The sequence below is a fragment of the Anopheles funestus genome, chromosome 2RL (assembly GCF_943734845.2).
Source record: "Anopheles funestus chromosome 2RL, idAnoFuneDA-416_04, whole genome shotgun sequence".
NCBI lineage: Eukaryota > Metazoa > Arthropoda > Insecta > Diptera > Culicidae > Anopheles > Anopheles funestus.
In genome coordinates this window covers 35,277,485-35,297,624 of record NC_064598.1, presented here as the reverse complement: position 1 = coordinate 35,297,624, position 20,140 = coordinate 35,277,485, and the positions used below count along the sequence as shown (strand labels likewise).

Below are 20,140 nucleotides of genomic sequence, written 5' to 3'. Positions count from 1 at the left end.
GCTTACGATACAATCGTTTGCAAAACGTTGTCATAACCCTAACGTATTCCGCCATGAAGAAGCTAATCTCATCTATCGACTATGATTGTTTCTATCCTTCCGGGCTTTATATTTTCACCGTTACGGAACAAACCTTGAACAAGAAAGTTGTAAAAAGTGTGTTTGAAACAGTTTGGAAGAAAAGAATACTTAATGTTGTGTTTATAGTACCCGCAAACGATCGGTTGTATCGTGCGTACGGATACGAACCCTACGAATATGCGAATTGTGGTAATGTGAGGCTAAAGTTGTTGGACCAGTACATAAACAATCGATGGCAAAGGTTAGGTGAGTGGTTTGAGCGCTCTCTACTGAATTTCCACGGGTGTCCACTGAAGGCGGTAACGTTCGATAGCAAACCCTTTGTGATGGTTCGTAACAACGGTAATCAAACGCAGTACTTTGGGCTGGAAGTGTTAATATTCGAAAACATAGCAGCAAAGCTTAACTTTTCCATCGAATACGTTTCACCGCCAAGGCATACGAAGTGGGGCATACTGCGATCGGTGAACAGCACCGGACAGATGGGAATGCTGCAGCGAAGTGAGGCGGATGTAGGATTCGGCAGTACTGGGCGCAGCATAGATCGGAACATGTACTTACGATCAAGCATCCCAAGCATTGTGACACAATTATCGATGACCATTCCGCCTAAGGTGCCGTACACTTCATTGGAGAAATTGTTTCTACCGTTCAGTTTGTCTGCATGGTTGCTGGTCGCTGCTGGTTATGCGATCATCTACTGTTTGTATGTTGTGCTGTTCCGCACAAAGTACCATCCTTACCTGGAACACATACCTGGCATTTTCTATACGATCTGGACCATCCTGATGGGTGGGCCGGGGCGTGACGTACGACGGAACAGTACCCGTATCTACATGATCAGTCTGGTGCTGAATGCGTTCGTCGTGCGTAATCTTTATCAATCAGCATTGTTTCAATATCTGAAAGCGAACGATGTGATGGCAGCCAATTTGCATACGTACGACGACATTAATAAGGCCGGATTAAGCTACTACATGCATCACAGCACAAAGAAGTTTTTTGAGGACAACCCGGATGTTAACAGCACGTAATTATATGTTTTTTTTTACTTAATTCTTGGCGTTGACAAACAAAAACAAAAGGACACAGTATTTCGCTGGCTCTTAATAGAGGGCTTGAGAGAGCTTGTGCCCTGCTTGGGTACCAACAGGCAGGTGTATTTGATGAACGGCGCCGGTTCCACACGACAGCCCCACAGTAAGGACGTAGCATGCCAGTAAGAACAGTCTTCATAATATTGATAGTTATATCTAATAGTAAAACGCCATGAATGAAGTTAACGATGTCGCAGGTTCGGAAAAACATATATCGCAATTAACTTGTTTTATATTTTTCATTTAAGAATTCGGTTGATCGCGGACGAGCACATCAATTCGGATGAAATTTTGTACAACATATCTCACCATCTGCTGCAGGGCGTTATTCCATCGCCGCTCGAGAGCATATTTTACTACGTAAAAAGCCACGGCCACCAGGGCATGGTGTATGTAAGCGAGCGCACGGCTATAAGCTACTTTATTGCGTTTCACTTTCCAAGGATGTCCGCCCTTCAGAAACCGTTCGACAACCTACTGCATCAGCTGCACGCCGGTGGATTCATCGTACACTGGAAGGGCAACTATCGTAACAATCCCGATACGTGGATGAATTACGAGCAGGAGAACGTACCAACACCACTGCAACTGCATCAAGTATCGGGAGGATTTTATCTGTGGGCTTTTTGTATGTTTGTGGCAATGGTGGTATTTACGGTAGAGCTGATACTATCAAAGGTCACACGTGCGAGTAAATAATCTTCATCATATATGCATGCGAGAGTGGTTGTTTATCATCTACTTATGGTTAGGAATTACGAGGAAACTCGATAAGTGTACTGTTAAATAGTACATTCAAGCTTTTGTTTACGTACGATCCTGTAACGGATATTCTGCAGTTCAGATATTGCGTTAAAGACAATTGTTACGACACTATGTTGTTTTACGCCACGAATTACAAACGTAACAAAAACTAGATCCTCAAATGAAGCTGTTTAGTGTTTTACTAGTAATAACCGTGTTTCACGATTACTACGGCACGTGTAGCCTTTTTACGCGTTTGGACAATGTAAAGCAAATAGAGTATGTACAGGGACCGCTGCGGAAGCACTTTAAACATCCTCAATTTCCCATTAATTTTCGTGCTGCAAACAGTGAGAATTTAACAATTTCGAATGAACTGCATACAGTGAATGAGCTTATGTTAGAAAACAGGAACTGGCTCCTTGGTACGGTGAGTGATAGATTGCTACCGTATGTGAATTCTTACGCAGTATTCTACAACGTATTCTTGAGCAATAATTACACATCAATGAGAACTATTCTGCAGAGTTTAAGCTACCAGTACTACGACACATCTGGGCGATGTTTGCTGGTGATAGATAGTCCATACAACGTACAATATTTGGTACAACTTATGACTCATCTCTGGAAACTTAGGATCGTTAATGTTGTAGTGATTGTGCGGGAAGTCAACGAAACAAACTATCGAGCGTACAGTTACCAACCATTTCGTGAAGGGAAATGTGAACTAATAGAACCCATGCTGTTGGATCAATTTCATGATGGACGTTGGGGAAAGCTCAGCATGTGGTACAGGAACAGTATGAAGAATTTCCACGGCTGCACACTTAAGGCGGGTACATTCCCAGCCAAACCATACTCCATGGTACAGCGTGAAGGGAACGTTACGAAGCGGTTCGGTATGGAGGTGACCATAGTGAAAAACATCGCCCAATGGTTTAACTTTACGATCGACTATTTAAGCCCAGCCGGTAAGGTGAAGTGGGGCATAATACGGGCAGAAAACAGTACCGGTCTGGTAGGGATGATACAGCGTAATGAGGTAGATTTCGGATTCGGTACCGTTGGGTTAAATGTGCACCGCAACAAATATCTGAAAATGGGTTCGCCAAGCTTTCTGTCACAGCTGAATGTGGCCATTCCACCGGACAAACCGTACAGTTGGTGGGAGAAATTGTACGAACCCTTCTCACCCGCCGCATGGTTGTGTCTCGTTTTGTGCTACTCGGCGTTTATCCTCGTGACTGTCATCATTTTCGATTCCAAGCTCATTACTACGGTGGAGCATTTTCCCAATCCGGCGTACAATCTGTGGGAGCTGTTGATGGGAGGACCGTCCGTAACGTATCATCGTAGCAGTATACGCATATTCATTACCGGCTTTGTACTGAACGCACTGATCATACGCACGATGTACCAATCGGCCATGTTTCAGCGTCTGCAGGCAACTACCAGGTTGGGGACAAAGCTTAACACCTTCCAGGAGATTAACGATGCACACTTGTTCTATTACATGTACATCACCACCTCGCTCTACTATCAGGACAATCCGTTATTGCGTGGCAGGTAAGATTAGTATCAATCACTCCAATCCTGGTGGTACATCCTGTATCTTTTCGTGTTTTTTTTTCAGAATTCGTATCTTACAGGACGAAAACCAGGATTGGGATGAAATTATGTATGCCATTTCGCAGCATAAACTAAACGGTGTGTTTGCTATTCCGCTCGATATCATCGAATATTACGTGAAAAATTACGGCCAGCGAGGAATAGTTTACGTCGGCAAGCACACAGGATTCAATTACAATTTGGGCATTTACTATCCCAAAACATCCCCACTCACGGAACAGTTCAATACAATGATTGGTAGGTATCAGGCGGCTGGATTGATCCACATCTGGAGGGAACGATTCCGTGACACTCGCTACTGGAGTGGTGCAAAAAGCCATCCGGAACCGATCAGACTTCAGTGGGAACACGTATCTGGTGCGTTCTACTTGTGGGCCTTCATGCTTGGTTTATCGGTGCTGACACTGTTTGGTGAGGCAATCATACATCGGAAAGAATGAATTATGTACGCCATTTCGTATCCGATTCCGGTTGGGGTGGCAGAAATTACACCACAAACACTACCACTGCTTCGCTTAATCGGGTTCATTATCCGCACATTCTAATAACAACTTCACAACTTTTCACCGAATGGGCAAAATAAACCAATCAAGTTAAATTGTTTGTCCAGTACAATTATCTAACCAACAGCATGTCTGAAGACTATCCCATGGTGGATATATAACAAAGGAAACAGACTGCACATGAAAGGTAACAGAATGAAGTCATCCGGCGCTCTATCGTTTCTAGTGCTAGCTGTACTAAAAGTGGCGGGAAATCTACTGGATGATTGTAACACCCCCAAAGAACTGCTGGTGGAGTTTCTTAGTACAATTGTAAAAACACATTATCGAGATCCGGATAGTTACGTAGCACTTCGTGTTCGGAATGGTAACTGCTCAAGCGCTCCATCGTTCCTACAGGGCGATCTTCTAGATGATCTTATGCGTGCCAATAATGCGTGGTTGATCGTGACGCACGAAGATTTACCCTCAGCGGAAGGACGTCCTGCGTACTACAATGTGTTTCTGGTGCAAGATTACAATTCACTTTGCGCACTGTTGGACGGAATGATGTACCAAACCCATCACTACTATGGTTTGTACACAATTTTTATCGAAAGTCTGGCTAACCTGGACGTACTGCACGCGGTGATGGAAAAGCTTTGGAGTATGAGGCTGCTGAATGTGGTCGTAATCGTGGACGGAGTTGATGAAGAGCTCGTGGCTTATACTTACCATCCGTACAGGGAGCAAAAGTGTGGCATCGTAGAAGCTTACGAGATTGATCGGTTTGTGAACGGTTCGTGGACCGATCTAGCTCATTGGTATCCAAAGCGGATGGACAATTTTAACGGTTGCCCACTGAAGATCGGAACAATCGACATCAGACCGTGCTCGATTATTTACCGGCAAGGAAATCGCACCATACACCAAGGTATCGAATTGTCGCAGGTTATAAATTTGTCACAAATGTTCAACTTTACTGTGGAGTATCGGATTGCCGATGGTGAGATAAGGTGGGGCTTCGCACGGGAGGTCAACAGTACGGGGCTGATGGGAATGATTCAGCGTAACGAGGTCGACTTTGGCGTTGCCAGCATTGGAATCGGTGTGGCCCGTGTAAAGTATCTTCGGCAGGGCACACCCAGTCGCTACGGGCAGATTCTGATGGCCATACCGCCGAAGCGTTCGTACACGTCGCTCGAAAAGCTGTTCCAACCGTTCAGCTTGCAGACGTGGTTGTGTGTGGTGCTTTGCCTGACGGCCATAAGCTTGCTAGCGCACGCGATGTTTGGTTTGCGAAAGGATACAGCTGTCGATCGGTTACCGCATACAGTCTACACTATGTGGGTGTTAATAATGGGTGGACCATGCCGACCATTGCGTATGGACAGCTCGCGACTGTTTATCGTTATCTTTATCCTGAACATGCTCGTCCTCCGCACACTCTACCATGCGGGAATGTTTGAACGACTGCAAGCCTCGAACAGTCTAGCGTCGGATTTGAACACGCTGGAACAAATCAACAAGGCGGGCAAGGTGTATGTCATGCACAAAACGATTACTCTGTACTTTAACGACAATCCATTGGTAGGACCAAGGTATTATAAGCTCTACACTTTAAGGTGTAAAATTACTAACAGCTTCTTCATGATTTTAGGCGCATCCGTCTGATACAGAACGACAGTGCAAGCTGGGAAGAGATACTGTACCATATGTCCCAACCTGGTAGTGACTTTGTGGTAGCGTTACCGCTCGATTGCATCAAGTACTACGTGAAGAAGAACGGCGAACGGGGCCTGGTGTACGTGGGCAAACATACCGGCATCACGTACAACACTGCCTTCTACTACCCGAAAACAACCTCGCTGCAGGAACCGTTTAGTACACAGGTGCTGGCATTCCATTCGGCCGGCCTGGTCAATTACTGGGCACAAGCGTTCGAGGACAATCGCTACTGGTCGAACGCGGTGACGGATCCCGAACCGGCCAGCATTAAGTGGGATCACATTTCGGGTGCATTCTATCTGTGCGGTACAATGCATTTGCTAGCGATTGTTGTATTTTTCGCCGAGTTAGGATATGCCCATTGGCCGAAGAAGACGCAAATGATATGGAGCAAACGCGAGCAGGAAAATTGATTTTACTGTTTACGGACTTTACAAGCGCGCACCGTTTGTCGATTGAAATCACGGCACTAGCACTTGAATTTGTTCACTATTACGACCGTTGAGTGTGTAAACATATAATTGGAGAGATTAAATCAGAACTCTAGCCATCTCACTAGCTAACCATGGACTAGGATATTTAGTCTAATTGAATGTTGGACGAACTGTTTCCCTACTGTGCTCGTAATGAGCTCTGCACTGTTTACGAAGAACCACAATCAAATCGGTACCACCACAAACAGTAGCATGGATATCCGTGACAGTATAAATAGTAGAACCACAAGCAAAAGGTAAATTGATACTTTATCTATCTTTCTAATCGCACAATGTTACTACTCTGTGTTCTGATCATACGTTTTTGTACCGAATGTAGCGTGCACTGTGCAGAATTAGAGCCACTGGATTCGTTGTGGTTTCAGAGCGAAGGAAAGGATACATACTTCCTGACCACAGTATTGCGAGAGCACTATCGTGAATTCGATGCCGAGGTGTACATTCGTGTGCGGAACGGAAACAACACCCGGAGTACATCGTTTCAGAACGATCTGGTTGAGGATATTACGCGTTTCAACGACGATTGGATGATCGTGTCATTCGGTAGTCTTGCAACGAGCGAGCATCGGCTCGGTTACTATAACGTGTTTCTTGTACTTGACTATGATTCATTTTGCACCAGCTTGGAGGAGGACATAACAGAGACAAGTCATCATTTCTACGGATTGTACACGTTTTTCCTCGAACAGCTCGATGATCGTGAGCTGCTGGGAAGTGTGCTGCAAAAGCTGTGGAATCTTAAGATCATTAATGTTGTCGTTATTGTGGAGGAAAGTGATGGGGAGTACGTTGCCTATTCGTATCATCCTTACCGCGAACAACGCTGCGGCATAGTAGAACCGAACGAGATTGCGCGGTATGCCAATGGAACGTGGGATAGAATGGGTGATTTTTTTTCGGATCAATTATCAAACTTGTACGGATGTCCGCTTACCATCGGAACTGTGGAAATTAAACCCTTCTCCATGGTTCGTGTTGAAAACAATCGTACAATCCATTACGGACTCGAGGTGTACATCGTTGAAACGCTTGCATCTTGCATTAACTTTACGATCCGTTACGTACAACCGAAGGATAACAGCAAATGGGGTATAATCAATGCGACCAATAGTACTGGATTGGTTGGGATGTTACAGCGCAAGGAGATTGACTTTGCTTTTGGGAGTCTTGGGTTTTCGCTGAGCCGCCACACGTACCTAAAGATGGGTGTTCCAAACTTTATGACGCAAATGATCATGGGAATACCACCGAAACGGCCGTACACTTCGCTGGAGAAGCTATTCCAACCGTTCACGGTCGATGCGTGGCTTTGTATCGCATTCGGTTACGCAGTGTTTGGACTTGTAACGCTGGGATTGGTGAAATTTTACCGTAACACGATCCACAACGAAAATCTACGCAATCCACTCTACCTGCTGTGGGTACTGCTGATGGGTGGCTCTGGAGGACGGTTCCGTATGGATAGTACGCGCCTGTTTATGGTGGGATTTATTCTGAACACCCTGGTCATACGGACACTCTATCAGGCGGGAATGTTCCAACGGCTGCAATCTTCCACCTCGCTGGCATCTGACTACAACACACTCGATGCGATCAATAAGGCCGGACTGTACTACAACATGTTCCGTGCGTCGCTGCAATTCTACCGCGACAATCCGAAGGTTCCCGCTGGGTGAGTGTGTGCCATGCAGTTTTAGACCATATTCAAACCTGTCGCTTCCTTCCAGTCGCATCAAGCTGGTGCAGAACGATCATCGGGAATGGGAGGAACTGTTCTACCAGTTGGCGCATGATCGTTCATTTGGTGTCATGGTAAGCCCTTACCCATGTATCGCTTACTACGTGAAAATGCATGGCAAGGACGGTGTAATCTACGTGGGAAAGAACACCGGTTTTACGTACAATCTTGGTTTTCATTATCCAAAAACCACCCCCCTTCAGCGGCCGTTCGATGCGTGGTTATTGCGGATGTACGCTGCCGGGCTGATACACCACTGGTCGGAAACGTTCCAGGACAATCGATACTGGACAAACGCTAAAGAAGATCCGGAACCGGCCAGCTTGAAGTGGAATCAAATATCTGGTGGATTTTACCTTTGCAGTATGTTGATTGTGTTATCGTTGGTTGTATTTCTGGGTGAGATGATATATTTCCGCTTACGTACTAGCCGATTATTGCCGTTGCCATTGCGCACGTTGCCGAAACGGTGCTATAAGCCCAAAAAGGAGGTCTAGAAATGCTTGTGATATGGGTTTTTAGTACGGAACGATAATTAAGATAAGGCTGCTTAGAGGTTCTTAGAGGTTCGCTACGACAAACAATCATTACACGCGGAAGTCTGACAATGTAGACAAAGAAATATTAACACCGGAACAGAAATGGATGTTTCGCGCGCACCATCGCAGCGATCTGTTTCGCCAAAAACGATGATTCATCCATGGAGTGCATGCGAAGATCATGTATCTGCGCACTCACACACACACTCAACACCGTGTCCATTTTGCACAGCTGAACCGGGAAGAGGAAGCGAACCGATCCGAATCGTAAGCGCCATAAATCGGATCTCGCTCTAGTGTGTGTGTGGTTGTTGAGTGGTTGAACAAAAAAAAATATGCTCGCACTCGGTTGAGTTGTGTTTGCAAAACAGTGGCCGTTTGTTTGGTGCTACCAGTTGCACAGATCGTTCGCTTTAGTATGTAAATTTATTTGTCCATTTCAATCACTGTTTGACTCACTGTTTTCATAAGCAATTAGTCTTTTCACAGCTTGAAAGATGTTAGTAAATTAAATGATATTAGTAACGTTTAGAGCGTTTATAGTGAACGTCAGTAATTTGGTCATAAAATGTACGCCTATGTACGTAAGATCATTTTTTGTTAGTTTCATTATTAGCACCGTGTGTGGACCGGGGTGGCACCCCGGACAGGAAAGCTGAAGCAGGGGAATTGCATCTCGTAACAGCATTTGTGGTTGTGGTTGATGTTGAAAGTGTCCGATTGCCTATTGGCACAAGTGTGCACGGTTTTTGGGGGGGCCTACTGGAACCGGTTTCACGGCAAGAGACAAACTTTCCAAACGACCACCAATACAAGATGCTGTGCTTTTTTTCTGGCTAAAGTGTTGTTCAGCTTTTGTGGGCCCGCACAATGACGGACATGGTAACACAAAATACCGATACAGCCAAGAAAACCGATCTCGACCGATTGAGCAAGAATCCGGTTTCTTTAACGGTGCAAATCGAACCATCCATCCGCTAGCAGGAATATGGTGCCTTCTTTGGTGAATGTTTCATGTAGTACGTTTACCGTTTTGTTTGCTAAATGCAAATAAATCACATCCAAGTCAATCAACGTTAAAGGGTGGTGTGGTTTTTTTGTGTGTCTTCAATCGAAAAATTAGCTTGGAACCATCGCTTGGGTTACATTAAATTTGTAGCACCGTAACTAGCCCGTCAGTTGGAAGAGGGATAATTTTGTCAGCAAACTAAATTTACTCAATCGACAAGATGTACAAGAACGTGTACATCAAGCTGAAAGCAAATAGATCCTACAACAACTGTATACCGACCGGGTAGGGTTGTGCTTGAGCTGACCCAATTACGGTCCATTCGACATGGCTTTCCCTTTTTTTTCATTCACTCTCCATCGCTTAAAGCGCTTCTCGTTTCTTTTTTTCCGATAATTTATAAAAACAAAACTAGAAGAACAATCTATCGAAAGTAAGTTATTTATTTGTTTTGTATTCAATCTCTATAGAGTAATAGGTGGCTCAATTACTGACGTTCATTCTAGGCTGTTTGTGAGGCACTGATCGAATAATGAAGGACAGATAAATTGCTTTTGCAAACGAACACGATCTTATGTAGCGAGTGTAATGTAGTCATTTGTAAACGAGCGGTTCAAATGCAGTTATCTGTTAGAGCTATAAATCTTCAGTTCCATGTTTAAAATCGATTATCTACTCTTTTATCAATTTCTTCTGCTTCTCCTACTCTACTCCTAACGTAACTTGCCAATTATTCAAGTTCGTCCTATTGAAGATCATCCGAAACTCAAAGGATAAAAGGCAAAATGTCGTCTTTTTTCTTCAAATCAGTTCAGAATTTAACACTGGAACTTTTATGAAGAAGATGCTTAAGATCCAGCAGGAAATTCCCGGATTGATGATAAGAAACAATATTCAAAATTTTGGGTACTATCGCCAGAAAAGTCCAAATTATTAAAGTTATTAAGCTACCATAATCAGATACGATCGAAAGGATTACATAGCCACTGACGTATGAACTCCGCCAATCTATACCGTAAAACCCCAGTTTTGCCAATAAACCCCGGTTTGTCCCATAAGTAGGAGAGATCATTCGTATCAGCTAGCAGAGTTTTGTCCGCTACCTAAGAAAATTATCGCTACCACATTACAGATAAAGCGGAATTTCAATGAATGGACTCGAAGTAGTGCTACTTAAAGCTTCACGTTTTACTATGCTTGTGCTGAAGCAGTTGTTTGGATAATGCGTATTTTGTAGCTCATCGATAGCTTCAAAAGCCTTAACTGGTCACGTCAATGGAATAATGGCAGAAGACCTAGCTTTAATCCGTTTACGAAGCGTGCTGTGTCACGAAGACGAACCGACGATACTCCATGATAACAGACAAGTTCGCTTCTTACCTTGATAAACCTGCGGAGCCCACTAAGCTAACGCAATGCTAGTACATTGTTTCGTGACGATGAGCAATAGGCACGTTTTCTTTGATAGTCGGTTTTGTGTATAAAAGCTATCCCAATCAGAGCACCTACTCTCACGTCCAGTGTACTAAGGAATTTAAGTTAAGTCTAGAATCATTTCGAAAAGCAATAATTCAATGCTGAACCCTAGTGTAATTCCCCATGCTCAATATTTACCAAGACATATTGGGGGTGGAAAGGTAAAAAAATGCCACAAGAACCATTAGACGATAAAGATATGATTTCACCATCCACCCTTTAACTGTTAGCCACCACCGTACCCACCAACATGCTGGACTAATGGTATTGTTTCGCAAGATTACTAACGCGTGACGTGACGGCAATTTCCACAAACACGTCGGCATGACTGTTCACATCTCGAAACACACTCGATACCGTGGCCATCGAGTAGTGTGGTGGTGGTGGTGGCGCACAGGAGAATGGAATCGTTGCTATGGGTCGGATTTGCTTTGTCCGCGTGTTGTTTGCCACGGTTAGACATTTGAGTTTTTTTTTGTTATTTCTTTAAGATTTTTGCGATAGAGATATAGAAAAAAAGAACAAGAACTCCGAAAGAGAGACAAAGTTCGATATGTTTGTTTATTCGTTTGGTTTGTTTATTTGTTGTGTCGGAGTCGAATTATTTACCAATTTACGCATTACTAAAAGGGCGGATGCCCAAATGTTGTTATTGAGTTTTTAAATATGTTTTTTTCTTGTTTCCAATTTTACTCACGTAACATTCTACTCGACCTTATGCCTTACCTCGTGCCCTTGAAAGTTCCAACTTTTTTGTTGTTGTTGTTGTTGCTGGGTAATGATAATACCACGATGCGATGACCCTTATCTAAAGTCTCTTACCACCTCCTTGTCTGTTGGGTTCATAAAATTTATAAAAAAAAACAACAAAATCATGCCGCATTTCGCTCCAGCTATTGAGAATCGACCGACCGCTGAAGCTGAGAACGAACTGCGCAATAAAATCGCAAACATCATACTCCAATGCTGTTTGGTGCGCATAAACTGCGGTCTCCCCTTTCCGTTCCCCGCCGAGATCATCCGCAGCCAGTTGTTTGTGATGTTTTCGGTTCCAGCATGAACATTCAAACCATACCATGCATACATGGCCAGTTACTGCGCAGTTCCCAACCGGAGAGATATCTCGCTCTCACCAATATTTCCAATCGTTGGTACGGAAGGAGGGATGCAATGCTTAAACCCGGTAAAAACAAATACATAATACTTAATGTCCACATGCTAACCAGATGCCAGTCATTGGCCTAACTGTACGGTCCGTAACAGAGCTCGTACTTGGGGTACTTCTTGCCATCTTGCCGATTTTTAACGAACGTTGGAAAAATTGAGATTTTCATGTATGACTCCGACACTGTGAAGCAACATATGGTCTCTTTCCGAGGAACTCCTAAGTCCCCCGTTCCCCTTTGAGGAACCCATGCTCTGGAACGTTTTGAGCTCAGTAAGGAAAGAAAGGTGCTGCTGGTGCCCAAAAATAGAACGCCCTGCATGTGTTCCCGGGGACCTTCGGCAAAAAAGGTAAAAGAGCAAAGCAAACGAACCGTGTAAGGACTACAACAGGTTTTTCATTTCCTTCCTACTTTGCTTAGCTTGACGCACAAACACAAACGTGGTGCTCCGTGTTCCGTACGCTTTTTTTGGGGGAGGAGGTCGAAAAGTAGTTTCGGGAAATGTTTTCAACGCAACTCCTCGCGCCCCCTACGGAGTACACGACGAACAGGGAAAACAATTTATGCTACATGTGATCTACCATAAAAACAACTGAGTGCGGACAGGTTCCGCGTGGGTGCAACTAAAAATAGTAACCTTTTACCTCCGGATGCGACGCACCACTATTTGTTGTAGCTACTTGGGATAGAAGTGTTTTTTCTCCTCTGTGGAAATTGGTCGTTTACCTTTGGCTGGGCAAGTTACATGCAGGACATGGCAGGTAAACAAACTTCCGATGGTTTATACATTTCGGTTGTGTAAGTTAGAAATTTACTGTTCAAAACCTTCTTCTCCCTGGGCAAGCAACTGTACATTATCAATGTTTTTAGAATTATTGTTCGCCTTCATGGTGGACTATTTAGAGCTGCATTTAATGTGAACATTTTTTCCCGTTCATTAAAGCACTATAAAAGAAGATAAGCATATAGTCAGTGCACTTTTGAAGTACTAAAAATAAATCACTCAACACAGCCCCGTTGCACTGTTAGCTGTGCTTTGAGATGCATTCTTGAAGAGCCGTTTTTTTTTGCATCTTGCATTTTTCTTCGCTTATCAGTGGCAAAGAAATGCTGTGACAAGCAGGAAAGAAGAACATTCAAGAAGTGACGGGGGTCAAACCGTTACGTACGGTTGGTGAGGTGAGATAAGGACATTGATGTTTAACTTCCAGTAGAGAAACATTATGCAGCTTGTGTTATATCACAGGATTCGTCGTCGTTGAAGGAACCCGCTTTACAGGGGGGATTCATCAACAATCCGATAGTATTATGTTTTGTAAACACATATATATATAACATCGAAGCGATAGCTTATTTCTTGTTTTTTTGTTTTTCTTCAATCATCTCAGCACGTACGGTACGTCCTTTCTTATCGTCGCGTCTTCTATATAAGTGTTTCGGGATGCTTGTTTTGTAACCGGTAACAAAAACAACGCAAATCATCCGGTTGCGTATACGCGTACCAGTCAGTCTGTCTAATCGTGGCTCGCAATCATAAACATTGCGCTGTGAGTTTGTCACGCGCAAACCCGATATGGTATCGGCATACGGCACGCGAAATGTAAACGCGCTTACATTCTTATCGCCATAGCTCATCGACGCAACGTGGTGATCGTTCGAACCGCAAGTGAGAATGAGCGAGCGTGAGTGGCCAAAGGGTAGGCCGATGGTAAAGAAAAACCAAAAATAAAACATCCTTTACACCCGCGACCGATACACGGCTCGAGAACGGCTGTTTGCTTCAAGTCCAACGTCAACGATCTTTTGGCTGAACAGCAACGATCTCTAGCTGTTTGGTATGAAAAGCGATCGTCGTCAACCTTTTGTGGCAAACGAAACGAGGTCGAAGAGTGCGCCTGGTCCGCCTGGTCGTGATGAGGTGGTTACTCTGATGCTGAAGTGATATTTTATTTTTTTTTGCTATCAAAGTAAACGAACGTTGCCAACAGTCACGGGGTGTCAACGGTTGGAAGGAAAAGCGTGAAATATTGATTTTTCACCTACAGGAGTATTTTCTTTTGTTCAAAGCTCGTTATTAACCTCTTTTCAATGAATTTACTGAAGAGAAATTTAATTCATTTACCAGCTTCTGTTTTGCATCGAAAATGGAAACCATTTTTATCCAGCCCAACGTCATGCAATTGCATTTAAATAATGCATTCCTTGTGCACGATTGGTTTCTTTAGCGTGGGTGATTTATTTTTAGCACATATTTACACTAAAGTAATCGCACATGATCAATATTTCATTCCGAAGCATTTACACTCTTTATTCAGAGTTCAGGGCTGCATTTTGTTTTAATTGTAAATCCGTAAAATCACTAGATCACAAGAGATCGCTAGAGAACGATCCTCATCTTTCTTCACTACTATCTTTGAGATCTGAAGATTACATTTCTTCTGCTGTTGGGATGATCCTCGCGATGATCGGATCCTGGCGTGAATGGATGAATTCAGTCAGTAGACCGAGTTTCCTGGAAATATATTGTTAATCTCAACTTGTTACCTGATGTCTTTTAGAAATAAAGTAAAATTCTGATCCTTCATCCGTTGAAAACCGTAGGATGTAATACCATTAGACCTCCTATCCTGTGGAGATCGTTACTATGTTGTGCATTGAATGTACAAATGACTAAGGTTGAAACAACAGGACAACCTAGCACACTCTATTGAATGCAGGTACGACTCTGTCCTCTCTATCTATTTCTCGAACGCAGCTAAGCAGCTTTCACGACGAACGAATGGTGTGGAAGGAAGTGCTCAGCATAGAAATATTTACTATCGTGATATTAGATACTTTGTTGTCCGTACCTTTGGTGCATTCGTTTCGTCCATTTCCAACCGTGTGCTTCTTTACCTGCGCCACGGAAAGGTTAAAAAGTAGAAAAACGGATTCGTGGGCCTATTCAAACTTTCAAGGTGACTGTTGTTGTAAAGCACTGCAACACACGCATTCCCTTCATTCCATTAGCTAGTTTAAATTTGTTCTTCATCACAAACGGGGTTCAAACTCTTCGTCAACCAAACGCTACAAAAAAATGTTGAAACGTGACCGTCAAAGATTTAATTGATTCACTGACTAAAGTGAGTAATGGCGTGGCGGGGGTATGTGTTTATGGCCGCGACTACCATCCGTCGTCGTCGTCACACAGTAAGCCAAAAAACGTGCCAGGGCCAGAGAAAACACGAGGCTCGAGTTAGGCACGACATGGAAGCGTGCATGCTCAGCCACAGACACTCTGACTAGCGAAGTCTCACCCACCCACCGTCATACACTGGAGCTAATTTGATTTCATTTATTTTTATAACAAAGAAAACTATATCCAGTAAGCTCTACTTAAAGGTTTAACACTACATTTACTGAGCTCGTGTGAGAGTGTGAAAGTGATTTCCAATGAGTTTGTCTAACATTCTAAAATAGGACAGCGAATTAATGACATTCATGTGCATACGTGCGTAGGTTTTGCGTTGAGAAACAATTTGGCCAGCACCATGTGTGTCTTTTTAACATGCTGGGTGGTGTCAGGTTATGCCGCTCGAAAGACCACCTCATATACATCCGATGACCTCGGACGGTGTCGTTGACATGTGCGCGAATGGAGGGTTGCATGATGATTTCTAATAATGGTGATTTCTCTCGCTTCGAAGGTCGACCCAAGATACGAAACGAACACCCAGCATTCCAACATGAGGATACACTTTCGAAATGGTTAACATATTTATGACGTCCGTTTCGTTCTGCCGAATGATGACGACACTTTGCTAATCTGCGTCGACATACAGACGAGTTTAAGAAGTGTATTAGATGAAATAGAAACAATGAGAGAGAAGAAAATAGAGTGGAAAGCTGCATATGCAGACAGCATAATGTTTTTTCTTTACTGCACTTACTATTTCCAGACTACATACATGCAATGTGTTACCTAAAACCAAAGTCTTAAAGAAATCGATATGCACAGGGCAACACAAACCAGATGACTTGTGATAAGATACCACCACGACATTCAGAACTCAAGCATCCTGTACACACTGTATTTTAATAGTTTTGGTTGGCTATTTAAGCAGCTTAGCAATGATAGGCAAACTCTCGATTAAGACTATTACAACTCGGTCCAAAATACTGATCATTTTATCATATTTTAGGGAGATATGAAGAACATATATTTTTGCACAAAAATAGACATCTAAGAGATAGTGATGGAATGTTAAAGAAAGAGAGAACAAGGCTATTGGAGGTTGAAATTGTTCGTTGTATCGTTTACAATACATGGCCAACAACAGTAAAAAATACATTTAATGTTTCAATGGTTCTCCATATAATAGAGAACATCATGATCGTTCGGATGTATTTTATTCTTTATTCAACTAATTTTTTACTTTCATAACTTACCACAGTAATTCTCCCGGCAGCTTAATTCATCTTAAGTCCTTATACCAGTCCCACGTCCTCTTTCCGTCAAGCAAGCCTCCAGCATGTCCAGAGCATCCTTCACACGATGTGCACACGATCGGGAGCAGAAGATTCGTTGCGACCGCTCGTCGAAGGAGACGGCCGTTTCGTTTACGTGTCGTAAACATCATTGAAGGTTAAAGTAAATATCTTTTCGTCAACCAATTTGGGGTTGGACCTCGTGGTAAGGAATGATATTGGGACGCCACGAGGTCCTGGGATGGGGGTGGGGTTTTATGAAGGAATATTTATTGAAACGAATATGCACAGGAAAGGATGCTGGAATAAAGGAATAAGGGAAGGGTTTTTTGTTTTGTTTTGCTATCGATAGATATTTTTTTCGATAGTGGCATATAAATGCTCTTTTTCTTTATTTCTTCTTTCAAAATGATTCCACAATAACTCCCGGGGGAGGGGAGGAGAAGGAATATGGGAATATCCACCGGGAGCAATGGAACCATATTCGATTGTTGTTTTTGATTGTTTTGTATCTTTGTTTTAGCGAAGTAGAGCATTAATGTGCTATTTTTTGTTTCTTTTTGTTTTGGTACTCTACTTCGATCTTTTCGTACAAAAATTGAAAATGGAAATTTTACAACTGAGTGTTTGTTTTCTTTTTCTGCTTCTTCTATCTTCTCTTCATTGTCTCTTCCTGTGAAAAATCTCTATCTGCTTTGCGTACACACACCGTGTGTCCTGTTTCTACTCATTTACCTGAATTCCCTACTACACACGCGGCACCATTTGTATTCTCTCACGCTGCTTTAATGCTTCTTTTTATATGGTTTTACAGGCTGTGACGAACATATCTATATAAACGCGATTTTCCTTCTATTGGGATGTTTAAACTGCGTGGATTGGACAAAAAAAAAAAATAAAACGAAGATTTTTCAATTTCATACAATTTACATGTTTTCTCCTCTCTCTGTTTTTTTTTATACTACACTTTTCCAAACCTGACCCTGCCGTAACATTCCCTAACAAAAGGGGGGCCACCCTTCAAGTGCCATTTTGCCAACACAGTTTGCGAAGTTAAAATGCTCATGCATCATACACACATACCAGACTGGACTGGAAAAGTGTTGATTAAACAGAAATGATGATCGCATCGAAAGGACTTTGATTTGAAGCTTGACGCAAACAAAGGTATACACACAGTTACATATACTGAATTGCCTGTTAGGGAAATTGGGGGAAACATTTTCCCTTGCAATTTCCCGCGATGGATGCATTTGCTAAAATAAACCTCATCATCCACAAAAACACGTTTGTGTGCGATCGGTCGCATATTTTGAACAGTTGATTTTCTGAGCCCAATTTGTCGTTGTTGTGTTCAAGGGTTCAATTTTGCAAATCTGTTTTCGCATATTTTGCCGATTATCATATACTTCTACGTTATTATTATAAATCACTAAAGAAACCGAGCGCACTTATGGCTGCAATGTTTTCGCTGCATTCGGTTGCCTGTTTCGCGGTACCGAGCGTTGCTGTCTGTGCGTGTGGCCAAACTCTACCGCTTTGTCGAAAACCGAAATCAAACAAAACCATAAAATATGCGGAAACATTAGCCACAGCGGGGCCCTCGTTTTCTTCCTTTTTGCTTTTATAGTTGTGTCTCTACATGCTTTCTTAAATTTTGTAACTTTGACATTGAACGTTTTTGGAGAAATATGTTTCATGTTTTTAAGTGTGGAGTGTGTGTGTATTGTTTGCTTATCAATGCGTGAGGAATGACACCAGTGAAACACTGCAATGAAACACGATCGCGTACACATATATAAGCAATGGTTTTTGATAATTGTTTTGATAAAATATGTCTTGTCTTTTTTTTGTGGAGATACTTTTAATGAAGTGTTGGATGTATTGAGTTAGAAAGAAAATTATATGGAACGATTAATCTGCTTCCGTTTTTCACAGGGGTTGTGGTACTTTAAAATGCTTACAATGTGTACCGTGTCCCGTGTCCATTCTAGTGCACACTGCAGCAACACACATAACACCATGTCTAAATGTTTATAGAACTGTGTTTCAGAGTTTAAACGCTACTTATTTGATGTCAGCAGGTTTTGGTATGGTTCCAATTACGGGAAGCAAAGGAGTATGAGATGTCGCGGTTTGGTAAGAGAATTTCGGTATGTATAATTATTTTGTCATTCCTGTACTCTAACAGCTGTTTTATGAGGGAGCGGGGTGAGTAGATACGATGTTCCTCCACACCCGTACTTAGTATTAACCAAGGCGGTAAAGAGGGATCTTTCTCGACAAGAGGGAGTTAGCATAGCTAAAGCCTGCATCATCCCTCCGTCTGCATCATCTACGCACCCATCCCTAATGTACAGCTCTGCCCTTTGTTCTAACATCTCTTCTTCACGCAAATATCACTGTTCGTCTCTGTGTCATACAAAATATGATTGCAATGATGATCAAGTATAAGTTGCTTTACTGTTGATTTTCCTTGTTATTGTTTCATACGTTTTGTTATTGGTTTGTTTTTTGATAATTTGAATGCTGACCTTTTTGATCTACACTCCGAACGCGTACAAGTATCGTAATCGAGATAAGCGTACGCAAAACCAGACACAAACATTCACGCGCAGTGTAAGGCAGCATTAGAACAGGACAATAAAGTGTACACACGATTTGTTCCCTTTTATCAAATTGCTCTACATTCCCCGCGTGTGTCATGTTTTTGTCGATTTGGTTTGGCCCGTCATCAACTTATCTCCTGCTTTCACGTCCGGAACGATTATCATCCTACGTTTTACAATCCAAAGTGTACGCGCGGTCGCATTGCAATCAAAAAGACCAGCAAACTCTAAATCAGTTAAAGGGGGGGAAGGATCACAGAACAATTACAAACATTTCTAATTTTTTGCTTTACTCTGCTTTATGTTCTCGTCGCTTGTTTGCCTACCTGTTGGCTCTCTCTATCTCTCTCTCTCTCGCTTCCTTTTGTTTACACATTGATATCAAATCGTGTTTACTGTACAATTGTGTTCTTCTGCTTTATCCATATCTCGTTCACTTTCGTGCGTCTTAAACGCTTATTCTGCTTCCGTAATCTCACTTACGCTTAGTAACCACTAGCAGTTTCGAATTTAACATTAATATTATACCTCTAAGACTTGTCGGGGTTTGCGCTGTTGCTGCTGCTGCTGCTGCTGTTTGCTTTATAATCATTTTAAATTCGCATGCAACTAACAACCTTGTAGCTGTGTGTCCGTGTCCCTGTGTCCTTCCTGTGGTGTTGCCACTTTTGTGTCCTTGCTGCGCATAGGAACATACTACAGGATCAATACGCTGGACCACCACTCACTACTATTTTCTTGCATTCGCTTTCTCTTTCTGTCTCTCTCTCTCTCTATTCTTCCTGCCTGCGTATGTCTATTTCTTAATTTGTATGCTAAAAATTTGGTGCTGTGTGGTGTATGTGTGGGTGTGTGGAGAGGGATGTAATATTTCTTCCTTT

General features: G+C 42.7%; 4 protein-coding genes across 4 annotated transcripts; all 4 read left to right on the top strand.

Annotated features, from left to right (window-relative positions):
- Positions 1 to 407: 407 nt before the first annotated feature.
- Positions 408 to 1,877, top strand: LOC125765624 (uncharacterized). Its single transcript, XM_049430958.1, has 3 exons — positions 408 to 1,111; positions 1,427 to 1,571; positions 1,638 to 1,877. Exons 1-3 carry the CDS (start codon positions 408 to 410, stop codon positions 1,875 to 1,877), a joined length of 1,089 nt encoding a protein of 362 aa, XP_049286915.1.
- Positions 1,878 to 2,153: 276 nt separating this feature from the next.
- LOC125765623 (glutamate receptor ionotropic, NMDA 3A-like) lies at positions 2,154 to 3,991 on the top strand. Its single transcript, XM_049430957.1, has 2 exons — positions 2,154 to 3,488; positions 3,556 to 3,991. The coding sequence occupies exons 1-2, from the start codon at positions 2,320 to 2,322 to the stop codon at positions 3,989 to 3,991; spliced, it is 1,605 nt and encodes a 534-aa protein (XP_049286914.1). The 5' UTR covers positions 2,154 to 2,319.
- Positions 3,992 to 4,234: 243 nt separating this feature from the next.
- On the top strand, positions 4,235 to 6,174 carry LOC125774688 (uncharacterized). Its single transcript, XM_049444855.1, has 2 exons — positions 4,235 to 5,634; positions 5,694 to 6,174. The coding sequence occupies exons 1-2, from the start codon at positions 4,235 to 4,237 to the stop codon at positions 6,172 to 6,174; spliced, it is 1,881 nt and encodes a 626-aa protein (XP_049300812.1).
- A 346-nt stretch (positions 6,175 to 6,520) lies between these two features.
- Positions 6,521 to 10,724, top strand: LOC125774687 (uncharacterized). The gene is made up of 2 exons (XM_049444854.1): positions 6,521 to 7,927; positions 7,983 to 10,724. The coding sequence occupies exons 1-2, from the start codon at positions 6,528 to 6,530 to the stop codon at positions 8,488 to 8,490; spliced, it is 1,908 nt and encodes a 635-aa protein (XP_049300811.1). The 5' UTR covers positions 6,521 to 6,527; the 3' UTR covers positions 8,491 to 10,724.
- The last annotated feature ends 9,416 nt before the right edge of the window (positions 10,725 to 20,140 follow it).